General features: G+C 39.5%; 1 protein-coding gene across 1 annotated transcript in view; it reads right to left on the bottom strand.

Moving 5' to 3' along the window:
• Positions 1 to 19,857, bottom strand: part of PEPD (peptidase D) — a 65,397-nt gene extending 45,540 nt beyond the window's left edge. Inside the window, exons 1-7 of the mRNA XM_053449653.1 lie at positions 19,780 to 19,857; positions 12,088 to 12,271; positions 11,457 to 11,584; positions 9,039 to 9,102; positions 8,032 to 8,079; positions 6,511 to 6,572; positions 4,483 to 4,527 (exon numbers count right to left, since the gene is read on the bottom strand). Of these exons, the coding sequence (XP_053305628.1) occupies positions 4,483 to 4,527; positions 6,511 to 6,572; positions 8,032 to 8,079; positions 9,039 to 9,102; positions 11,457 to 11,584; positions 12,088 to 12,271; positions 19,780 to 19,796 (548 nt within the window). The 5' untranslated portion in view covers positions 19,797 to 19,857. The remainder of the gene's footprint in view (positions 1 to 4,482; positions 4,528 to 6,510; positions 6,573 to 8,031; positions 8,080 to 9,038; positions 9,103 to 11,456; positions 11,585 to 12,087; positions 12,272 to 19,779) is intronic.
• Between the last annotated feature and the right edge of the window lie 960 nt (positions 19,858 to 20,817).

Here is a 20,817-nt window from a genome sequence, read left to right as displayed (position 1 = left end):
AGGATAAAAGTATGATTTAACGGTCAACGTTACCATTCGTTCAAAGCCTGGTGGACCAAATAACGCTAATTGCACACCGATAATATGGAAATTCACGGGGTCCCTGGGTCAGAGTTCTAGGTCTAACAGATTTATTGGAAATCCTCTCCGTAAATAACGGCAAGAGGCTAATACAGTCAGGAAATGAAAAATCGGCCCTGGTCATAGCTTTTGCATTTCTCTCTAAAATTCTTCAATAAAAAAAAAATGTAATTACAAAATGCTTTTTAGCCACATAAAAACAGGTAGCTTTTTATGGTTTAACATCGGGAAAGGAAAAAAAACAAAAAAAGGGGGGGTAAAATGAGTGCGTTTCCTATCAAATGCCAAATTCCAGGTCTTTAGACACCCAACTTGGGTGCAGTTTTCATCAGATAAGTAAATTTGTGACATAAAGGGATGGAATTAATCCTGAAAGTTTATTCAAATGAAACCAATGTTTGCAAGCAGACTGCACGCCGAGCGATTTGATTCCGCCGTTTGCTTAACCCCTTCCCTGGTCCGGGTGCCGTTAAGCTGGGTGACTTGTAATTAATTTGTGAGTTTATGAATATGTATGCGGAAGTCCCGAGAGAGCCGTTTAATTTATTAAGGGGGGGGTATACGGAAACGCTGTGCATCTGCATAATAATAAAAATGGTGTAGCATTTTATGTAAATGCTTTCGCTCTCAAAATCTCGTCGGAAGGGGGGGGGCGCAATTTATCACCGACGTTTTTAAGCATATAGCATTTAATGAACCATTTTGGAAGCTTAAAATATTCATCGTTGGTAATATCTTGTAATCTATAGGATGCATTATTCAGAACTGTCCGTATGAAAATGCAGATGGGGCCGTAGATCTTGGCGGGACCGTAAACTTAAGATTGTAGTTGAAAATGTCACCGACGCACTAAATCACGTGCGTGGCGGAAAGTCTGGAAGTCTTGCATAATAAAAGAGGCATCTCTCGAGAGCGTGCACTCAAACACAAAAAAAAAAAGCAAGAAAAATCTGCAGAAGCAGGCAAAAAAAATTATAATCATATTAGAATGTTGCGAAGAAATAACATTTTCTTGGTAAAGACGTAACGGAACTCTGGAAGACAAACCAGTGGGTTTACTGCACGGTGTAAGAGGGGAGAAGACCCCCAATGGTTTTGGGTCTTGTAGGCATCATAAGCTAGACAAGGTTGACCTGTCTTCAATACTGGTGGCAGCGGTGGGATTTTTGTTTCCCACCAGTGGATCCGTGTTTTGACGTGTGAAGCGCTCCATAACACAAGTCTTTGCATTCACCATTGTTAAGTAACGTTAGAAGAGCCGGGAGAAACGTCTGCATTTGTTTCTAAAGGAGTTTGCGCAGGAATATTGCGATTTTGCCTACTTCTACAGAAAATTCATGTTTGCAGGAGGCCTTTGCCAAATGTTTTTTTGCCCACTGTTGGCCCGAAAGTCTCGGTGGATAAATGCCATGCGCTCTGTAGCTTAAAAAGCATCCTTCTAGGAGGTCAACATACTTTTTATTAGCCTATATAGATGGAGCGGTGGCCAGGTAAGCATACCCTAAAAAAGAAAGGATTTGGATAAAGCAGACTCTGCTTCCAAAGAAAGCATTGGTTATATGTCAAACGTTGCCGGCTTTTCCACATGAAAAGCTTTGAGGCATTTAAAGAAGTTCAAAGCCGTTAGGGAGAGAACGATCAGAATGTGGGATCTGGCGTGGAATCGGTATTTTAATGTAGAGGGTGATTAGGAAGATAAAGTGCAGGGGAGCTGCAACAGATGAGCCGGTTGCCCAAAATGCACAAAAACATGACATTCCTTTTCAGCGGAGAATAACGAGTCAGCTGCTAGCGGGTCTTTCCTCGTGCATCGGCGGCCGACTCAGACAACATCTGCTTTCTTAACCCAGAACAGGGTGAAGGAAAGAAAATATTTAAACACCCCGCAAAACCGCTACTCCAAAAAAAAAAATTATAATAATAAAAAAAAGTCGAAATGTATCACAAAAGGCCATCGACCGACTGCTACTCAAGAGTTATCAATAATACGGACACACGCTAATATCCCATAAAGCCTTTAATTATTCCTCTAGAAGCCAACTATCCGGGAAGTGTTTGTTCTACTTTTCAAAGCGTTGACAAAGGAGCCCCAAGGTGGCCGAGCAGCTCTGTGCAATTAGCCTTTGAATTGATGACGCCGGGGCAGCTTGGCAGAATGTATTCCCAATTATTAAACAACTGTATAGGTCAACAAGTGAAGGAGCGGAACCAGGAGGTTTAAAAGAACTTTCCTTTCTGGCAGACGTTATCTCAGACAATACTCCAGCTAGCAGACAGAAATAAAACACTATATGACATTTCGGGTCTCCTTCCACCGGTAATAAGGAAGATTGTGTTCCCATGCTATATACACATATATTATTTATACAGATAGATATTTAAAAAGACAGGTGCATGCCATGACCTTCCGCGAAATCTCACACGGTTACTCGTGATTTATCACAAGCAGCCGACGATAGGTCATTTATCCAGTCAGGCTGAATCAGGTTTAACGGGTTACAAAGAGGAGGAAAATAACCAGGACCCAAAATAACGAGGCCAAAGCACATAAGTGCCCCTGCCACGTAAAAGCACCCCGTATGAGGCTAGAGGCTGGGGTAGATTGCCCATGGAGTGAGTTATTTGACCCTTTGGATGCCCCAGAATGTTTGTAGGAGCTTACATTTGAATATGAAAACAATCATGGGAAAACACTTATTTTTGCCGTATATTTTAAGCAGGGGTCTCGTTTAATACCCAATAACACACCCCTCGTTTGGAGAATACATTTAAAATACAAGACCGTGGTGGCTTATTACTTAAAAACGCTCGAGTATAAACTCCGACGCTCCACAGAAAGACTATGTTTAACCGGAGAAGAGACTTGTATAAATATCGACTTTCATAACGTTCTCTGGCAGGTCGAGAGATTCATTCTCCATTTACAAGAACCCGTAATCTCTATTTTTAATGAAACCAACTTTATTTCCCCCCGTTAGGAAGCTGGGAAGCAAATTCCAGCTCCGGTTTTATTGCAGAGCTGGATGTTAACAATACCCTCGCACGGGTCTGGCCTGATTTATCAGTTCTGCAAATCCAGCTTTCAGAAGAACCTTGTGTGAGCTACTTTTTTTGTTTCCTTCGTTGTATACGAGATGTATTAGTTGTTATGGAAACTAAATATATATATATATATATACACACACACAATATTTTTCAGAAGTTTGGGGTCACAGCTGTTTTCATGGAAAGCAAGGACATTTCTGGCAGTAACATAATAGCAAAAGGGTTTTTCAATGAGCCACTTAAACTTAGGGAGCACAACTTGCCATCGAAACACAAGAGTGATGGGAGTGATAGAGAGTGATGGGAGTGATAGAGAGTGATGGGAGTGATACAGTGTGATGGGAGTGATACAGTGTGATGGGAGTGATACAGTGTGATGGGAGTGATAGAGAGTGATTGGAGTGATAGAGAGTGATAGAGAGTGATGGGAGTGATACAGTGTGATGGGAGTGATACAGTGTGATGGGAGTGATAGAGAGTGATTGGAGTGATAGAGAGTGATGGGAGTGATAGAGAGTGATGGGAGTGATACAGTGTGATGGGAGTGATAGAGAGTGATGGGAGTGATAGAGAGTGATGGGAGTGATAGAGTGTGATGGGAGTGATAGAGTGTAATGGGAGTGATAGAGAGTGATGGGAGTGATACAGTGTGATGGGAGTGATAGAGAGTGATGGGAGTGATAGAGAGTGATGGGAGTGATAGAGTGTGATGGGAGTGATAGAGTGTAATGGGAGTGATAGAGAGTGATGGGAGTGATAGAGAGTGATGGGAGTAATAGAGAGTGATGGGAGTGATAGAGTGTGATGGGAGTGATAGAGAGTGATGGGAGTGATAGAGAGTGATGGGAGTGATAGAGTGATGTTCCCCTATAAAGATATTCCATTAAAAATCAGCCGTTTTAAGCTACAATAGTCATTTACAACATTAATTTCTTTCAAAAAACAAGGAAAGTTCTAGGTGACTTCAAACTTTTGAGTAGCGTGTATGTATGTATGTTTTTAATGTATACACACACACGCGAGCGAGAGAATCTGGAAACAAAAAACAAGCTGTATCTAGGGATATTGCTTTACAAACAATGAAAAAAAAAAAGTTGCACAGATTTTGTGCACGGAATTCTAATTTCATGCATTTTGCAATCTAAGCCTCGATGAGTAATTCTCGTGTGATCATCAAATCCTACATTCTGCCTTTTACTGCCTTATTACCTCATCAACACAGCTACGTGAACTCCACGTATGTAGCGTACCATGAAATATCCGTAAGGATCAGCCAGGAACATTAAGTGTTTTTCTTCTACACATGACATAATAATAAAGAATACAAAAAAAAAATCACTGTTTGTAGAAACATACCATTCAACAATTTCGGGGTGAAGGAGAACGTTGTTGACGGTGAATCTAAATTAAAATAAAAAAAGGGTTAGTTTTTGAGTCAGAATATTTATTGTTTAATACAAAACAGAGCAGATATTGCAAGCTGGGAGCTTGTGAAAAACACAGTCCTATATTTATCCACATATTTGCCAGAAAACAAACAATAAAATTTAAGTAATGAAAAAAAAATACAGGCAGTTTATCTGCGAAAATAGAATTTGGATAAATATATTCCTTTTCAAATTATTCATCAAAAAAAAAAGATCATATCCAATATATCCACGAATGTAACATTTATGGGCTTACATAGGCTGGAGATTACTTCTTCATACTAAGCACTGATTGGACGATAAACAGAGAGCACGGATTGGTGCGTTTCTCAGTTTTATGAAAGTGATCCAGTTAAAATATATTTTATAACAAACTGGAGATTCCATCAGGATTTGTAGTGAAAATATTTAATATGGAGAAGGATATTTCTGATAATATTATGGAGTAAACTGGAGGTCATCGGGTTGCTTCTTGAATGTAAACAGTATTGGGGAGGAAAAAAAGAAATGTAACCGTAAGAACTGTAATTGAATTAGGAGGAATATATGGGGGTTTTGATCATTAGAAGACCTGACATGATACATAACGCAGAACTATTCTTTCTAGAATTGGGATGAAGTTCTGGTGATTTCTGCCGCCGCTGGCCTTAAAGCGCCAGGACTGACATCGCAAGTCCAGCCCTGACCGCAGAGATCTTACAAAGGAGTTTGCGCTAAATTTCTCAGGAGTAAACAGGATTAAACACTTTTGGGGTTTATTCACTAAATGAGGAGCTGGCGGGAGAGTTGTGGCTTTAACTCCCCAATTTTTAAAAGCCAGAAGGGCACACATGTGGGTTGAGAGGTTAGGGTTAAGCAGCATTAAGTTCTTGATCTACTACCTGAAAAGGTCTATTAACACTAACCCAATCCATTCTTTATTAATGCAGAAGTTTTAATTATAGAACAAAAAAAATAAGGTTTTTACGCAACCTTGCTATATAGAAACATAAAAAAGGTGCCTTAATGCATTTGGAAGAGCGGAAAACTGAATGAGAGAGAGAGAGCTCAGAAAGTATGAACCTGAAGCATGTGGGTTATTTAAGGCACAGACATCTGTATCATGCCTCTCCCCATTTCCAGTATGAATATCAATACATATTTATGGGTGGCAAGTCCCCGTAATGCATATTGAATAATGCAGAGCAGGGTTTGGCATGTGAGCGCCGGCGATGTTTTATGCATTCATTCTGACAATGCGTGAGGAATTGTTACAGGTCCTGCTGCTCGGAACGGTGATTGACTTTGCAGCGGGGGCCGTAGATCAGAATAATGGTGAGATATCTCGGTGCAGGAGACAGGGGGGGAAAGGAGAAAAAAATACATTAACTCCTGCTTAATTTGACACAAGCAAATGCAGACGAGGACCTGCTGGGAAACATGAAATTGGAACTTTGGAAAGAAAGAAGCAAGAATACAAAGTTCCGCAAACCCAACTTGAAAATGGAAGACTGACTACGCACAACACAGATTAAGTTCGGAGGTTTGAGAAAATGACATTGTAAAGCCACGTGTAAAGCTAATTTAAACAGATTTTCAGATGCCCCCCCCCCCACGTTTCCCACCAGCCCTGAGAATCTTTAACGAGTGTTCAACAAAGACATGAAAGACTGGCATTGTGTATTATCAGCCTAGGCACGTTCTGTTTGTCTATACTTGTGACTATACATCTATACATGTAGATCGGATCCCGTTTTATGAACTATTAATGCAGAAAACCAGGTAATCCCAAAGGGTTCGCTTACTTTTTCTCGCCGCTGTATATGAATAGAATGGAGTCTGCGAGGGTTGGCTGGAGTTTTGGTTAACGTTTCCGCAAAACCCCTGCAGCTTTTATTAAGTGTATGGATATAATATATTGTAAAGGCTCTGTTCAGGACACAATATCTTTTGCTTGAAGGTAAATGGATCAACTTACTGGCTAATTCCTTCAAACGAAGCTTCCCTGCATACACTCCCGCTGTCGGTATTAACTCCGCGCTGCGAAGAAAGGGAGGGAAAAAAAAAAAGTGAAAAACGTTTCAATGGCCGGTATTAATAGAAGATTGGTATCAGGGTATTATGTGAGGTGTGCTCAATACCGACGGCGTCTAGCACAGTTATACAAGGAGCAGAATAAATTCCCTTAGTGTATGACAGCAGCCGATTAGGCTTAGCCGTACACCGCGATAACAGTATGCCCCCTGCTTTAGGTAATCTGGAGGCAGGACTACTCTTATGTATACTGAATGTTATCGCACGTATTTAGATAATGGTTCCAGGTAATCCAGAACGTGTCTTATTAGATATAAACATTATGGGCTTCTTAAGCACCATTCAGCACCATTCAGCACCATTCAGCACCATTCAGCACCACGGACAGCGGCCGCACACAGCTCCCAGTCTAAACCCCTGCAGATCGGATTGAATCTGCCTCTCTTTCCAGCTCATAGCTTGCAAGCTACTGGTTTGTTATATCTTTCACAGGTGTAATAAAATACATGGAGAGGATAAACCATACGCGGAGCTCCGTTATACAGAACAACGGAAGGCTTCGCTAGTATAGACTCTGCAGGCGCGGATATAAATAAAAGGTGATGTAGTATAGAATGTTGCGAAACCGCGGGTTCCATTTGCGGAACCCAACGTATAGAAACCACATATGGGGAATAAAGTACAGTCGTGCATCTTTTTATGGATGCTTTTAATAGGAAGCTCTGCTCGGTTATTCACCGCAAAGCTTCTTCTTAGTATCGATGTTACGCAATCAGACAGAGAGTGCCAGGTGGCTATACGTAGGTCGAAGGGCTTTCATTTAAAACATTAACAATAATAATAATTTAAAAAAACGGCTGTTCCTTTTGTCTTGAGACGTGTGGATTGCCGACATCACCTTTCCGGGTTAATCAGGGCCCGCCATGTTTTCCAGGCACCACCTACAGTCCATTCAAGTGTTTCAAAACAAAAGAAAATGAACTCAAACCGAGTTTTTCCTCTGGCTCAATTAAAACCTAGCGGCACTTTTAATCGTTTGCACAAAGGCAATTATTTATCCAAAACGCACGTCCAGGGAAAACGGGTGCCTAAAATACAATCCTCCTCGCCTGCTCTGTTAGACCGCTGCTTTCATTAAAAGCTCCGACAGCAAGCGGGGAAAAACTTGGCAACCAAAGAGCCCCCCCATCCCGAGCAGTGGATTTCGTCTAACCTATTACTAGTAAAACAGGTTTAACTAATTAAAAGTGAAATTCACCCGAGGACACCACAGAAAGCTATTAAAATGAATTTTAATTTTCACCAACGTCTTGATGACAAAACAGAGAAAGGCAACTGCTGGGGCTCCAGCTGCCGTGAACAACAACTCCCATGATGCTCAAGCAGCGGATCTACAAAGCTCAACATCTTAGAGAAATATAATTTTTCCAACCCATGAAGGTTTAATCAAGGAATAGTAACTTACCAGAGTAAGGAGCATGGATGGCTTCTTTGCACTCAAAACACTGGCAATCTAATGATAAAAAAAGTAAAAAAATATATATAATTCACATTTTTTCCATATTTTTTAAGTGTTTTTTTTTTCTCCTTTAAAATGAAAGATTCTGAAAATGTAGCTTAAGGTTTGGCAACATTAGGTTGTAATTTAGTAGAAGGAAAGTAATGTCTGCACATCAGCGCTACGGGTGCATCGGGGATCCACGTGAAACCAGGATATCATAAAACACGACGGCACGTGTTACAGAAGCATCATCATCGTTATAGCCCCGCTCTCCGGTACATCTATTATTGATTTAAATTGCTAAAAAAAAAAGAAAAAAAAGCGGCGTTCTATCCTTCTGAAGACGATCCGTCCAGAAATATGTAATGCAGAAGGAATGCTAACGGAATCTTCAGATAAATATCTCCACTTACCCGGGGCAAAGAACATGAAAGAAACCAACAATCCGCAGCATTTCAAACAACAAAGTTACCAAACAGTAAACTCAACTTTATTATTTCTATAACAGTTTAATGGAATCCCTGTATAAGTTGCCTCTAACGATGACTATTTTTCTGTGTTTTTGTAAAAACTGTATTTTTAATGATGGTAGCATCCTGACTGTTTTTAGCTATGAAGAACCTAATACATAACACTGTAAATGAACATTACAATGTTTTATCTTGCTGCAGCGCGGAGAATGACATCACCCAGCAGCGCGGAGAATGACATCACCCAGCAGCGCGGAGAATGACATCACCCAGCAGCGCGGAGAATGACATCACCCAGCAGCGCGGAGAATGACATCACCCAGCAGCGCAGAGAATGATATCACCCTGCAGCGCAGAGAATGACATCACCCAGCAGCGCAGAGAATGACATCACCCAGCTCACCCAGAGTAGAAGTTACCGCACAAGTACAACGGGCCTCGGCATATTTAACCCTCTTATAACCTCATGGCGTAAAAAAAGTAAAATAAATGTTTACTTACGTCAGAGGAGTACTGAACTTCGTCAACCGCGTACTTTCCTTTGAAATGCTCCGGTGGGTGAATTCTACAGAATGTATAAAAATGCTAAAAAATAGTCATTGTGTCTAATAAAGAATCCCATTTTTCACCAGCGCCTAAAGCTGTGTGTAGGCAAACGACGCACGGGGCACCATTTACATCATTATTCAACTGAACGCCTGGCAAATTACGCTGACAATCTGGTCTATTAGGACCCACATAACCTGTTGCGTTTTGTGTCTACACAACGGGCGTTTGAATAGGACCCGGAATGTGTCGTTAGGTAAGCGCTACATTCTGGAACACTGGGGTGATAAATACATTCCGGCGGACTTTGTGCTGAAAATGTAAATGGTCCCTCCGATTTGTCTCCCGTTAAATAATAAGGAAGATAATCTCTCCCAGAGGAAGCCAGTAGTAGCGTGATGGCCGGTGCGCCGGGAGGAGAACTATCCCAGACTAAGCCCTATGGTTATTTGTACAGCTCTTACGGATCGGGCAGGGGCAGCGGACTGGGAATAAAGCTGAAGATATCAAGAATATCTCAAAGCTTTTTTTGGTTGCTGACATTTAAATTTCCTGGAAGGAATGATATGAAATATGAATAGTGTTTGAACACTGCACATAATTATAACTCAGGGGATCCGGCTTATTTTGGTTCCCTTCAATTCATCTTATTCGCTAAAATAAAGCAGCCTGGTGGTGTTGGTTAAGTGAAGATATGACTGAACAGCTGTAAACTTGAAATAAATATAACGTGTTGTACACTGACAGTGATAAAGCATTTCATGGGCAGGGGAAAGGGTCTCCTTTGCTGCCCTAAGCAATTATATTACCCCAGTCGCACGAAGATACCCCAGGAAGCCAATCCTTCATTCTAAAATCATTCTACCCCAATTAGCAATCTAGTGCTTTCAAAAGATACTAAGTTGCAAAGACTTTAAGGAATTGAGATTGTTTGTAAAAGGAATGTGTTCATGATATGCTAGACGTATGATACAAATTTTCAGAATGATACACTGTAACACACTATGCGACTGTGCACCATTCAAAGGGTTAAATGACATAGTGGAGCTCTGTATTCACATATACTCTACGGGGCAGGGATATCTCATCTGCGTCTCATATCCCCCCACCTTATGTCTGTACCCCTTATATTAACCACAAAACCACCATGCCGCTGCCACCGAAGGGTATCTATCAACTAAACAGAGTTTATAATGTGGTTTCCATCCACGTGCTTTTCTAGTTAATGTAAAGGTAATTAACAGAGGCTAAATAAGCTTTTAACCCATCGATGGAATGAGGCCTGATCTACACATTTCAACATCTTCTTGAAAAGATTTCCAGGCCACGCTGGCATCAAGCAAATACAGCAAAGCGTCTCAGCCTTATTGCTTTTCCGTTCCTACATTTAAATTCAGACGTAAAAAGACTAATCTCCGTGTTCCCTCGGTTGCAAAAAAAAAGGTCTGGTAAGTCACGGCAGCGACACCAGAAAATTGAGAAAAGCTATAAATTAAAGAGTCGTCGGCTTGACAACACCACTTACCACATGCATTAATCATATTCATTGTGCCATTAGTCGATTAGATATAAATACCTATTAATGATATAATTTACATGTCTTCCCGTTAAATACAGGATGCTTCCCCAATCATGCACTTTAAGATAATGATATTATAAGCCAGGGAAGCACTAACACAAAACATCTGTCACCCAATATGCTGCATCCACGGAATATCTCCAATCAATGTATTGACTCATTCTGACATTTAAAATTAATGAGAAGTAAAAGGCAGGCACGATTTTAATTAGACAAATTGAGGAAAGCATGACCAACTTACTGGCTAATTTATTCCTTGGGAATAGGCGCTATAAGAGCGTGCTTTCAGCTCACTAGAACCAGATTTAAAGATCAGCCATGAATGATAAAAAGCGGGCTACTTAAAGGGGAAGCTGTAGGGATCTTATTGAGAGGTAGCTTTGCCCTAATTCATCCAATTTCTAAGGAGACCTGTTTTAACAGCCTCCACGCTAGGCTGTTCATCTTGGAGGAGACATTCATTGATACAAGGAGAGTTCCGAGAGACCAGAAGGTGAGGGCAGGTGGCTTTCTACCCGTGAACTACAATTCCTATTATCCGCCCGCGAGTTCAGGCTCTCCAGTGATTGGAAAGCTGTTAATACAGATAGACCCGCTAGAGAGTAGCTGATAGATTGCTGTGTTTTGCTGCTCTTTCTGCCGGCGAAGGAGCAACATATTAGTTAAATCCTGCCTTTCGGAAAAGTCATAGCCGACCGGTTTCGTGTAATCCTCTCAGGACATATTTTTTCCAGACTCTATAAAACAAAGACGTTAAAATGAGACTAAGGGACAAAAAGGTTAATAATTCTTACTTCCCCATCCAGACGGCATAGCTTTCTGGAAGCTTCGGCACAAAGAGTATTGATTTTCCCGTGTCCACATCAATGGCTCCGTAACAGCCGGACTCAGTCACGCCGAACGTCCAGTGGAAAAAAGACTCCTGGAACGGAGACATCGATAGGATAGTTATCATACATATATATTATACTGTAACTGTATGCATTGAATAGACAGTATTATCAGTTTATTACCCTGTATATGAGAGAAAACACAAGTGACCTAACATCGCCAGCCTGGCAATGATGTCATTTGATGGAGACAGCGAGAAGAGACAAGCTGAGCTAAGCGTGGTCCAGGTGAAGCCGACATTAGCTCGTAATCACCAATAACACAATCTTTTATACGATAAACACAAAGTGACATGTTGTTATTAGAAAAGAGGAGCATGGGATCCTGCGGAATACCCTCCGAGGAGGACGGTTTGGGGATAATCATTCCGCAGCCAGCTGGAGGTGACACTTTTTGTTTTTCATACTCAGTGATGCATGATTTTAAAGATTAATTTGAATTAATTAATATATACGTGGGTATTTATCTCCAGCGTACACTTATTGTTTAATGTTACAGAATGTGATTTCCCAGCCGGGTGATTTTGATGCGTACCTGTCGGAAGAGGACGCCAGTATCGGTACAGTATCTTTGGGTCTCTTCTCCTCCTTGCAGGACCACGAAGGCTCCCTTCGGGACATCCTCGTTGTTTCGGAGTCTTTCACACAAGCGCCTTCGGTTTAGCGCAAACAGCGCGGCGGGGACTTTTAGGGTTTCATTCCCCAACCAAAACCACGGTCTGAAAAACGAGGAAAAGAACACGCGGACATTGGTAATAATGTATGCTATTCTCTTAAAGGAGGCCCTAGTAATTCACCCGTTGTAATACTCTGGTGTCCACTCTAGGACATGGGATGGTTATAAAGTGGAAATAAGCACGGTACCAGTATGGATTACTATCCTGTGCCACAATGCCATTATACCAACAGGTTATCCCTCCAACGCACCCCAGTGTACCGGATACCAGAGTTAAGAAACTACGGAAATCCTTCCTGAATGCAGAAACGAGGCTAGCATTATAAAAAAAAAACCATACAATTGCCACCAACTAGGGATGGAAGTAGGTTTCGGATGCAAACGCATGATTTTGTGAAAAAAATACACATTTGCAAAAAAAAACTATATTAAGTGTTTGTTTCCTTTGCTTTTTCATCTTGGAGTCGTGAAAACCACAGACCATGTATGAGAACAGAACACGCGCCTTAATCAATAAACTGCTGGAGCACTCGGGAAGATTCATTCCAAAACTTCCAGTTGGCTGGTTTTTGGAGTCGTTGCGGATTTGGGATTTGTCTGCAGGTACAGAATATGTGCAGAAAATCCCAGAAGCGATGTCACAACTACTTCAAAGTTAAAGCCAATTAAACCCTGTGCTCCCCAGTTCAGCATCCGAGCAGAGCCATTCTCACCTTCTCTTTACCAATTGTACGATGTCATATAATAATAACAATAATAATATTTATATTATTTAATAATATTCTTGCCTCCTCTATGACAGACTCATTCTGAGAAAAAAAAAAGTGGACTACCTTTCAGCACACATGGCTAAGGGCAGCCGTTCATCGGCATGGGGTTCTGTACGATTCAGTCATACAGGATAGTTAAAATGATGTTTTAATCCCAGTTCTCTTGACCTATATTAATCTGCTTGAACGCAGAACTATCAGGTATTACTAGTACAGCCTATTCAATTTTGCATAACTTTTGGAGGCCTGTTGCGACCATCCAAGCATCTCTCAAATTGAGATGGAGCGTGATCAGGACCACGCAATGCATGAGTGGCGACAAACCTTGTAACAACAGAGTTCTTGTCATGTGCAGCACCAATTCACACACTGAGCAAGCGTTTGAATTTGTAACAGACAAAAGAAGCTTGGTATCTATTATTATTTATTGTTATATATAGCGCCAGCAGATTCCGCAGCGCTGTACAAAGGGTAGACAGGACATAAGTAGTGTATAACATAACGAAATGACATACAGAAAACAGCAGGTGAGGAGGGCCCTGCCCAAATGAGCTTACAATCTAAAAGTATCTTGAACATTGCATTGTCTGCTCAAAGAAATTTCCGGTTCCCTCGGAATCTTATGTATCTTAGAGATATGAAAAGGATAAATCCGACTATTAAAATGCAAAAATATTTTACAAATGCAGAACGACATGCAGACATTTCACCAATCTTGGGCTTAATGCACTCTCCCCAGTCCCACATTTCCAATGGTTACGTGAAAAGCAGCTACCACTTTTCTGAAAGGGCAAGTATTTCCATTAAAAAGGAAAAGGTAAAATGCATGCATCACTTATCAATTTACGATAAAAACACTCTTCCTCCTGCTATGCTTGCTGTACTTACAGGGCGAGAGTCTATTATTTTAAGCTGTAATATGCACTCTGCTATTTCATGTCTTCTGTGAAGAATTGAGCTTCAGAGGGAGAGCCTCTACCTTAAAATTTAGTAACATAAGTAGCTGCATTTTAAAAAAACACCACCGCATACTCTGGATTTTGTAGCAGTCTTACACGATCGTGATTTTAATAAAAATATATATAAATTCATCTTCAAATAAGGACTAATTATATATATATATATATATATATATATATACATATACATACACACACATAAATACATATTTATACACACACACATATATATATTCACACATATATATATATATTCACACACATATATATATTTATTCACACATATATATATATATATTTATTCACACATATATATTTATTCACACATATATATTTATTCACACATATATATATATATTTATTCACACATATATATATATATTTATTCACACATATATATATATATTTATTCACACATATATATATATATTTATTCACACATATATATATATATTTATTCACACATATATATATATATTTATTCACACATATATATATATATATTTATTCACACACATATATATATATATTTATTCACACACATATATATATATTTATTCACACACATATATATATATTTATTCACACACATATATATATATTTATTCACACACATATATATATATATATATATTTATTCACACATATATATATATTTATTCACACACATTTATATATATTTATTTATTCACACACATATATATATTTATTCACACATATATATATATATATATATATATTCACACATATAGATGTATATATTTATTCACACACACACACATATATATATATTTATTCACACATATATATAATTATTCACACGTGTATATATATATATATATATATTTACACATAAATATAAATATAATTATATATATATTTATTCATGCACATATATATAAATATATATTTATTCACACACACACACATATATATGTATATATATATTTATTCACACACACACACACATATATATATATATATATATATATAGACAATCATAGTTTTTGTTAAATATGAAAAAATAGCTTACATGTGAATTAATATTTACTAGTTAAATATTTTTCCTATAGGGTATTCTTTTTTTCCAAAAATAATATTCCAATTTTGGGGTGGTCCTCTTATAATCAGGGTTGTCTTATAATCAATCAAATATGGTATGTATTTATCAGTCTTTATATAAAAATCCATATTTTTATTAGGGCTGCAACTAACATTTATTTTCATAATCGATTAGAATGAACAAAATGAGTGTTAAAAGCAAACAGCAGAATAAAAAATCATTGACAAAAATGCATTTCTTGATTTTATTTCCCAACCTACCACCCAGTTACGCACATCTGAGCACAGGCTTGCCCCTCTGCCCTCCCCAGATATGCCTTACACCCCCCAGATATGCCTTATACCCCCCCAGATGCCCTACCCCTAAATGCATTATACCTTATATATATATATGTAGATACATGTGTGACGGCAATGCGGACAAAAGGCCAAAAAGTTAAAGGAAAGACGATAAAGCTGAGGGTAGGGATAAACCTACGGAAAAGATTTTTAGAAATGTGCAACTCTTTATCAGAGAGCGAAGATGTCTTAATGCAGTCACAGCAAAAATAAGCCTGCAATAAAAACTGTACATTGGAATTTTCCAGGTTTATTGATTTCTTCACAGCAATTCAGTTAGTTACTTATTGAAAAGTGCCCTTAACACTTTCTCTTCCAGAGAAGAGTGGTCTCTGCGCACCAAGGTTCATCAATGCCTCCTGGCTGCCAACGTATAGCAACTGCGGGGGCAAAATTGCTGCAGAAACGTTATGAAACTGAACAATATCCACGTGAAGTTAAGCGTTTAGGCGTTTAATAAAGCTGTCTGGTGCCGAGAGACAATATATTGCACGCACACGCAGGATTGAAACTATTTAAGTATTAGAGAGCTAAGAAAACTCTGGCACAAGAGGGAAATCTAAGAAAACATAAAAAAAATGTAATATGATTTTGCTGTCTGCAATATGTACATATTCATCTGCAACATTCTACGACAGAATGCCGATAAGAAGGAATAGAGCCCTGCAGCTAGAGGCCGGGCGTACTCGGGTACCCTTCCTCCTCGCTGCCACAATACAAAGACATCTGGCTATTTTTAAAGGTATGTTCTGCCCCCCCCTCCCCCAACTATCATATCAAAGTCTTTTAATAGCACTGTATAAAAAAAGTTAAGGAAAAATATCTGTTTGGTCAGCAAATACTTTGTTATCCAAAGTAATCCGGCTGTGAGCAAAGGTTTAAAGTCTTCACGCTTATCAGAGTTTCATATTCATCTTGTAGAAGCGGAGAGATCTAAAATAATCCCAGCCATGGGGTGATCTATTTGATCCTCACCATTACATTATTACTGTATATATAATGCCAGCACACTGTGCAGAACGGTTACAGTAACAATAACATTAACACAGGTACCAAGGTAGAATAGGGCTCAGATCTTGTGAGCTTACAATCTATTGAGGGGTTGAGTGGGAAGTGAGACAGATTGGGGCGATAAGAATAACTCTATTTTGAGCTTGTCCGTATATTGACAAACTGAGAGGGACGCCTATTCCTCTGGCAAACCTCAAACTGTACGCGTCTAATGTAACAAATAGAATTTAACAAATCTTATTTGGGGATATAATTCCCTTTGACACAGAAATTGTTTTTTTTCAGGGTCGGCGCTCAGAGCAGATAACTTGTAGATTGTATGGAAGGACATGCTTCGTAATCCTGATATGCCTGCTCAGCCGTTTCACACAGAGGACGGGTCGCCTTGTGACCCTGTGGCTGGTTAAATGAGATTGCTTTTTACTCCTAGCCACCAAAACATTATTTCATATAAGTGTGCCATTATGCCTGGTCCTTCCGACAGTGGGAGCCGGCTGCTTGCTTCCAACGAGGGCACACTATGGTTGCCTTTGTTCGGCTTGTATTAGCCACATCATTTTCCCATGGTTTTTCAAACATATTTTCTGTTCTTTCATGTTTCTACGAAGTAAGGACTGATTCATCATGTGCCGGGACACGCTACTTTCAGTTGACTTTTCTCTAGCACGTCGGCTCTGACAATCACTTTGAGCAACCGAACAGCAAATAAACTCAGCAAATGAACTCAGCAGACAAATGAATGCCTTGAAAGCAATCGTAATTCCACAGGGTCCAACAACTTGTTTCTACTGATACCTCACTGATTCTGCAAGCAAGCCTCTGTGGGGGTCCACACGCTGACAGAAGCCAGCAGGACCCCTGGGAAAAGCCACGCAGAGAGGGGCCCGTTAGCTCACAGTTCTGGGTTCTGCAGATACTCTTCAAGTCTCTAAAATAACCGATGCCTTATAGCGCTATTTATTTTCAACAAGACATTTTGTAACAATGTAGCCGCAAATTGAAATCGAAAACTAAGAAAAATTACACAACGCTTGCACTTTCCTGTCTTAAACATTATGCAATTTGTTCGTTTAAAAACACTTGTTTTCGTAATATTAGGTCTCCTTAGCAACTAAACGTTAACACAGTGGGGAAATACGATCACAAATTCAATTTTCAGGCATTGTGAGCAGTAATATTTTCCATGAATACCAAACAAATGCAAAGAATTATTACAAAGCAATCTGACAATGAAGGATTTCAGACACTCATTGATGCGATACAATGACCCGAGTGATGTCAAGACATTGTTTTCCCTCTATGACCAACATAATAATCCGTTTTGTGTAAAGGTACGGTTTTATTCTTATTAAGGTTTCCATATCACAACAGCAAGCGGCACTTCAGACCCTGCACAGGGAATGTCAATTTACTCCACTCACTGGGAGCCAAACCATTGCAATAATAATGAAGATGCAGCTTGGCCAGAGATGGATTGCTGACGGCTGGCAATGGGCATCACACAGCATGTTCCCTCCGATGAAAAGCCTTCTCATAGCATTTATGTCCTACGATTTGGCCCTTCTCACTGACCATCCACTCCTTTGCCCCAACCCGTTCACCCTCATCCTGCTCTATCTCTCCAGCTCACCTCTTCTTCATTCTGCTGCTCCTTCCAATAGTTCTCTCCACAGTCCTATCCCTCTCTTAAACCACCTCTTACCTGCTCTGTTCCCCATCTCCTCCATTATCTTCCTTCTCACTGACCACCTCCCCTTGCCCCTTCTTACTGACCAACTTAGTCCATGTTTCAACTTTTTTCTTAGGCACTTCTGATCCATCTTGCCCTATTGTCATGTCAAATTCTCCACTTCCCTGCCTTTTCGCCCTGTCATTGATGTCCTGTGTTTTTGGCTGACATTTCCATCCTCTTGCTCCTTTGCTCTGATGCCCTTTCTCTACCAGCTCCTCTCCATCCTGCCACAACTCCCTCTCACCAACCTTACTTCATATTGTCCCTTTTCATTGACACTTCTGCTACGTCCTGCCTCTTGTTCCTGTCACCTTCGCCTGTGCTACACCCTTTCCCCAAACAATACCTCTTCATTGATGCCCCTTCTCATCAATCTCCTTTACCCCTTTCCGATGCTTCCCTGAACTTCTTCGCAAATAAGCCTCGTCCTTATCCCCAAATACCTTTCTCTTCTGCTTTTAGCACAGTTCCTGGACCACCCCACTTTAATCTTACCCCGTATTCTCTGCTTCATTCTCTTTTTTACTTTCCAATCCCTTCATCATTCTCTCTCCACTGTGCCACTTTCCCAGCTATCTTTTTTGTCCTGTTCTCTATTTGTCAATCATCTCTTCTATTTATTGTTCTACGTCTACCAAACCACATCTATTGCCTTCCCTTCTACCCAACCAGCATGTCAACCTCCTATCCCTTCATGCTTTATATCTATTGTTCTTGTCCCCTTCTCTCTGACCCATACCTATATTTCTACTGTCCTGCCTCTCCTCTATTGTGTTTCTCCCTGTAAATACTAATCCCCATCTCATTTCCAAACTCCTCTCCAACACTTTAGCCCACAACCCTCCACCTTTACCCCATTCCGCAGCTTTGTCTCTGTTATGCAATCATGCTTTTCTCTTTTCTGTGTATGAAATATTCACATTTATAATACACGACACACCAAAATAATAATATTCATATTTCACAATACCATCTTTATTTAATCATCTGATTCTTAGATCACATGACAGTCAGCAGAAACAGAAGTTGATCTACTTATCTCAACATGTTCTCATTCCAAAAGCCTCACCCAATCTAAAGTCTGCCCTCTCCACCCTCCAGCCCTTCTCACTCTGCTTGTTTTAAATTAATTATGCATTATTTTAATGGAAATGAATATTGACAAGAAAAGGTTATCTTAAGGATATGTAAACCTGTCCTTAGACCTCATACACAGCAGCTGAATTACAATAGAAGGAGATACAAAATATTCCCTAAGCCTGAATTTTAATGTACTCCATGTAGTAACGAATGGAGGGATTTATTTGAATGACCACCATGTTACTTGGTTAAAATAAATAAAAATATCAAGCTAAAAGTACAATCAATCTGACCCCCCAAATGTTTATATGACCCCCACTCCATGTTGCTCCCTTTTTCTTTTCACTGGATATATAGCCACAGCCATGTAGCATCGTAGCATTTGTTACATTATATATATAGCGTTTTCGTGCAAAACCAAAAAATGGATACATTTTTTCCAAAACAACCAAAGATTTCCAGGCTTTACAGCTCTTTCCGGGCTTGTTTACAAACAAACTCATTACTTAGACGGGGTTACCACGGCAGCTGTCAGCCCCGCGCCCGAAACACCCGCAAAACCAATTACCCCGAAAGCGGGTAACCGGCGCACACTCACCCCTGGGACGCAGACATGTTGCCAGTCGGACTTTGTTTGTCATGTGATGGATCAGCTGATTCTCCCGATGCCGGTGAGTGGGCGGGGCTTTGCATTCCAAGCCTCGATCCAGTCACTGGCTGAGTGCGCAGGCGCAGTTACCCTCCTGGAGTTTTGTTATAGTTGTTTTATTTGCTCAGAGACAACATGATCAATAAGCCCAGGTAAATGCTGTATGTATATATGAATATATTTAAAGAGAGGGCTGGGGTTTCAATGGCAGCTCGTCACATTACTTCGCTTGGGAGAGCTCTGTCTTTGAATTAAAATGTATCCAATAAAGTGGATGTCTGATGCAGTTTAGAAATGTTAATTTTATACTTCTATCCTTCAGTGTAAAGGTGGTTAAAACAAAGGTTTGTGAGATGTCACTTTAATCATTGCAAGGATATCATTCAAGGATATTATTATTATTATTTATTAATCATTGAAACAAATAAGCCTTATATAGAATATCCTATGCGGCCTGATACAGATTTATTATTATTATTATTTTTATTACTGGTTTTATTATACAGACTATTCTATGTGGCCTGATACTGATTATTATTAATAATATTCTATACAGACTATTATTATTATTATACAGAATATTTTATGCGGCTTGATACAGACTATTATTATCATTATTATTATTATTATTATTATTATTATTATGAAACAAATGAGTCATACAGAATATTCTTTGCAGCCTGATACAGACTGATTATTATTAGTATTTGTATTCATAATAACAATAGAACTGGTTTTATTACATATATATTACATATGTATTTCCAAGTTTGGTGACTGCAAGAACATGCAATCGAGCGTGTGTAATGATTAATAAAGTAGCACGTTTGGACCAGAAGATAGTTAGGGAAAGCACACTAATGGGGTGAATGGATGGGGGGAGACACATCTTACAAGATCAATTTCTTTACACTGAGGATTTAGAATCATAAAATGTTTTGGTTCGTACAGTTTTTTTTTGGGGGGGGGCGTTACATTACGAAATAA

Source organism: Spea bombifrons, chromosome 10 (assembly GCF_027358695.1).
Source record: "Spea bombifrons isolate aSpeBom1 chromosome 10, aSpeBom1.2.pri, whole genome shotgun sequence".
Taxonomy (NCBI): Eukaryota; Metazoa; Chordata; class Amphibia; order Anura; family Pelobatidae; genus Spea; species Spea bombifrons.
The sequence above is the reverse complement of the archived record's forward strand: the minus strand, read 5'-3'. Positions and strand labels throughout refer to the sequence as shown.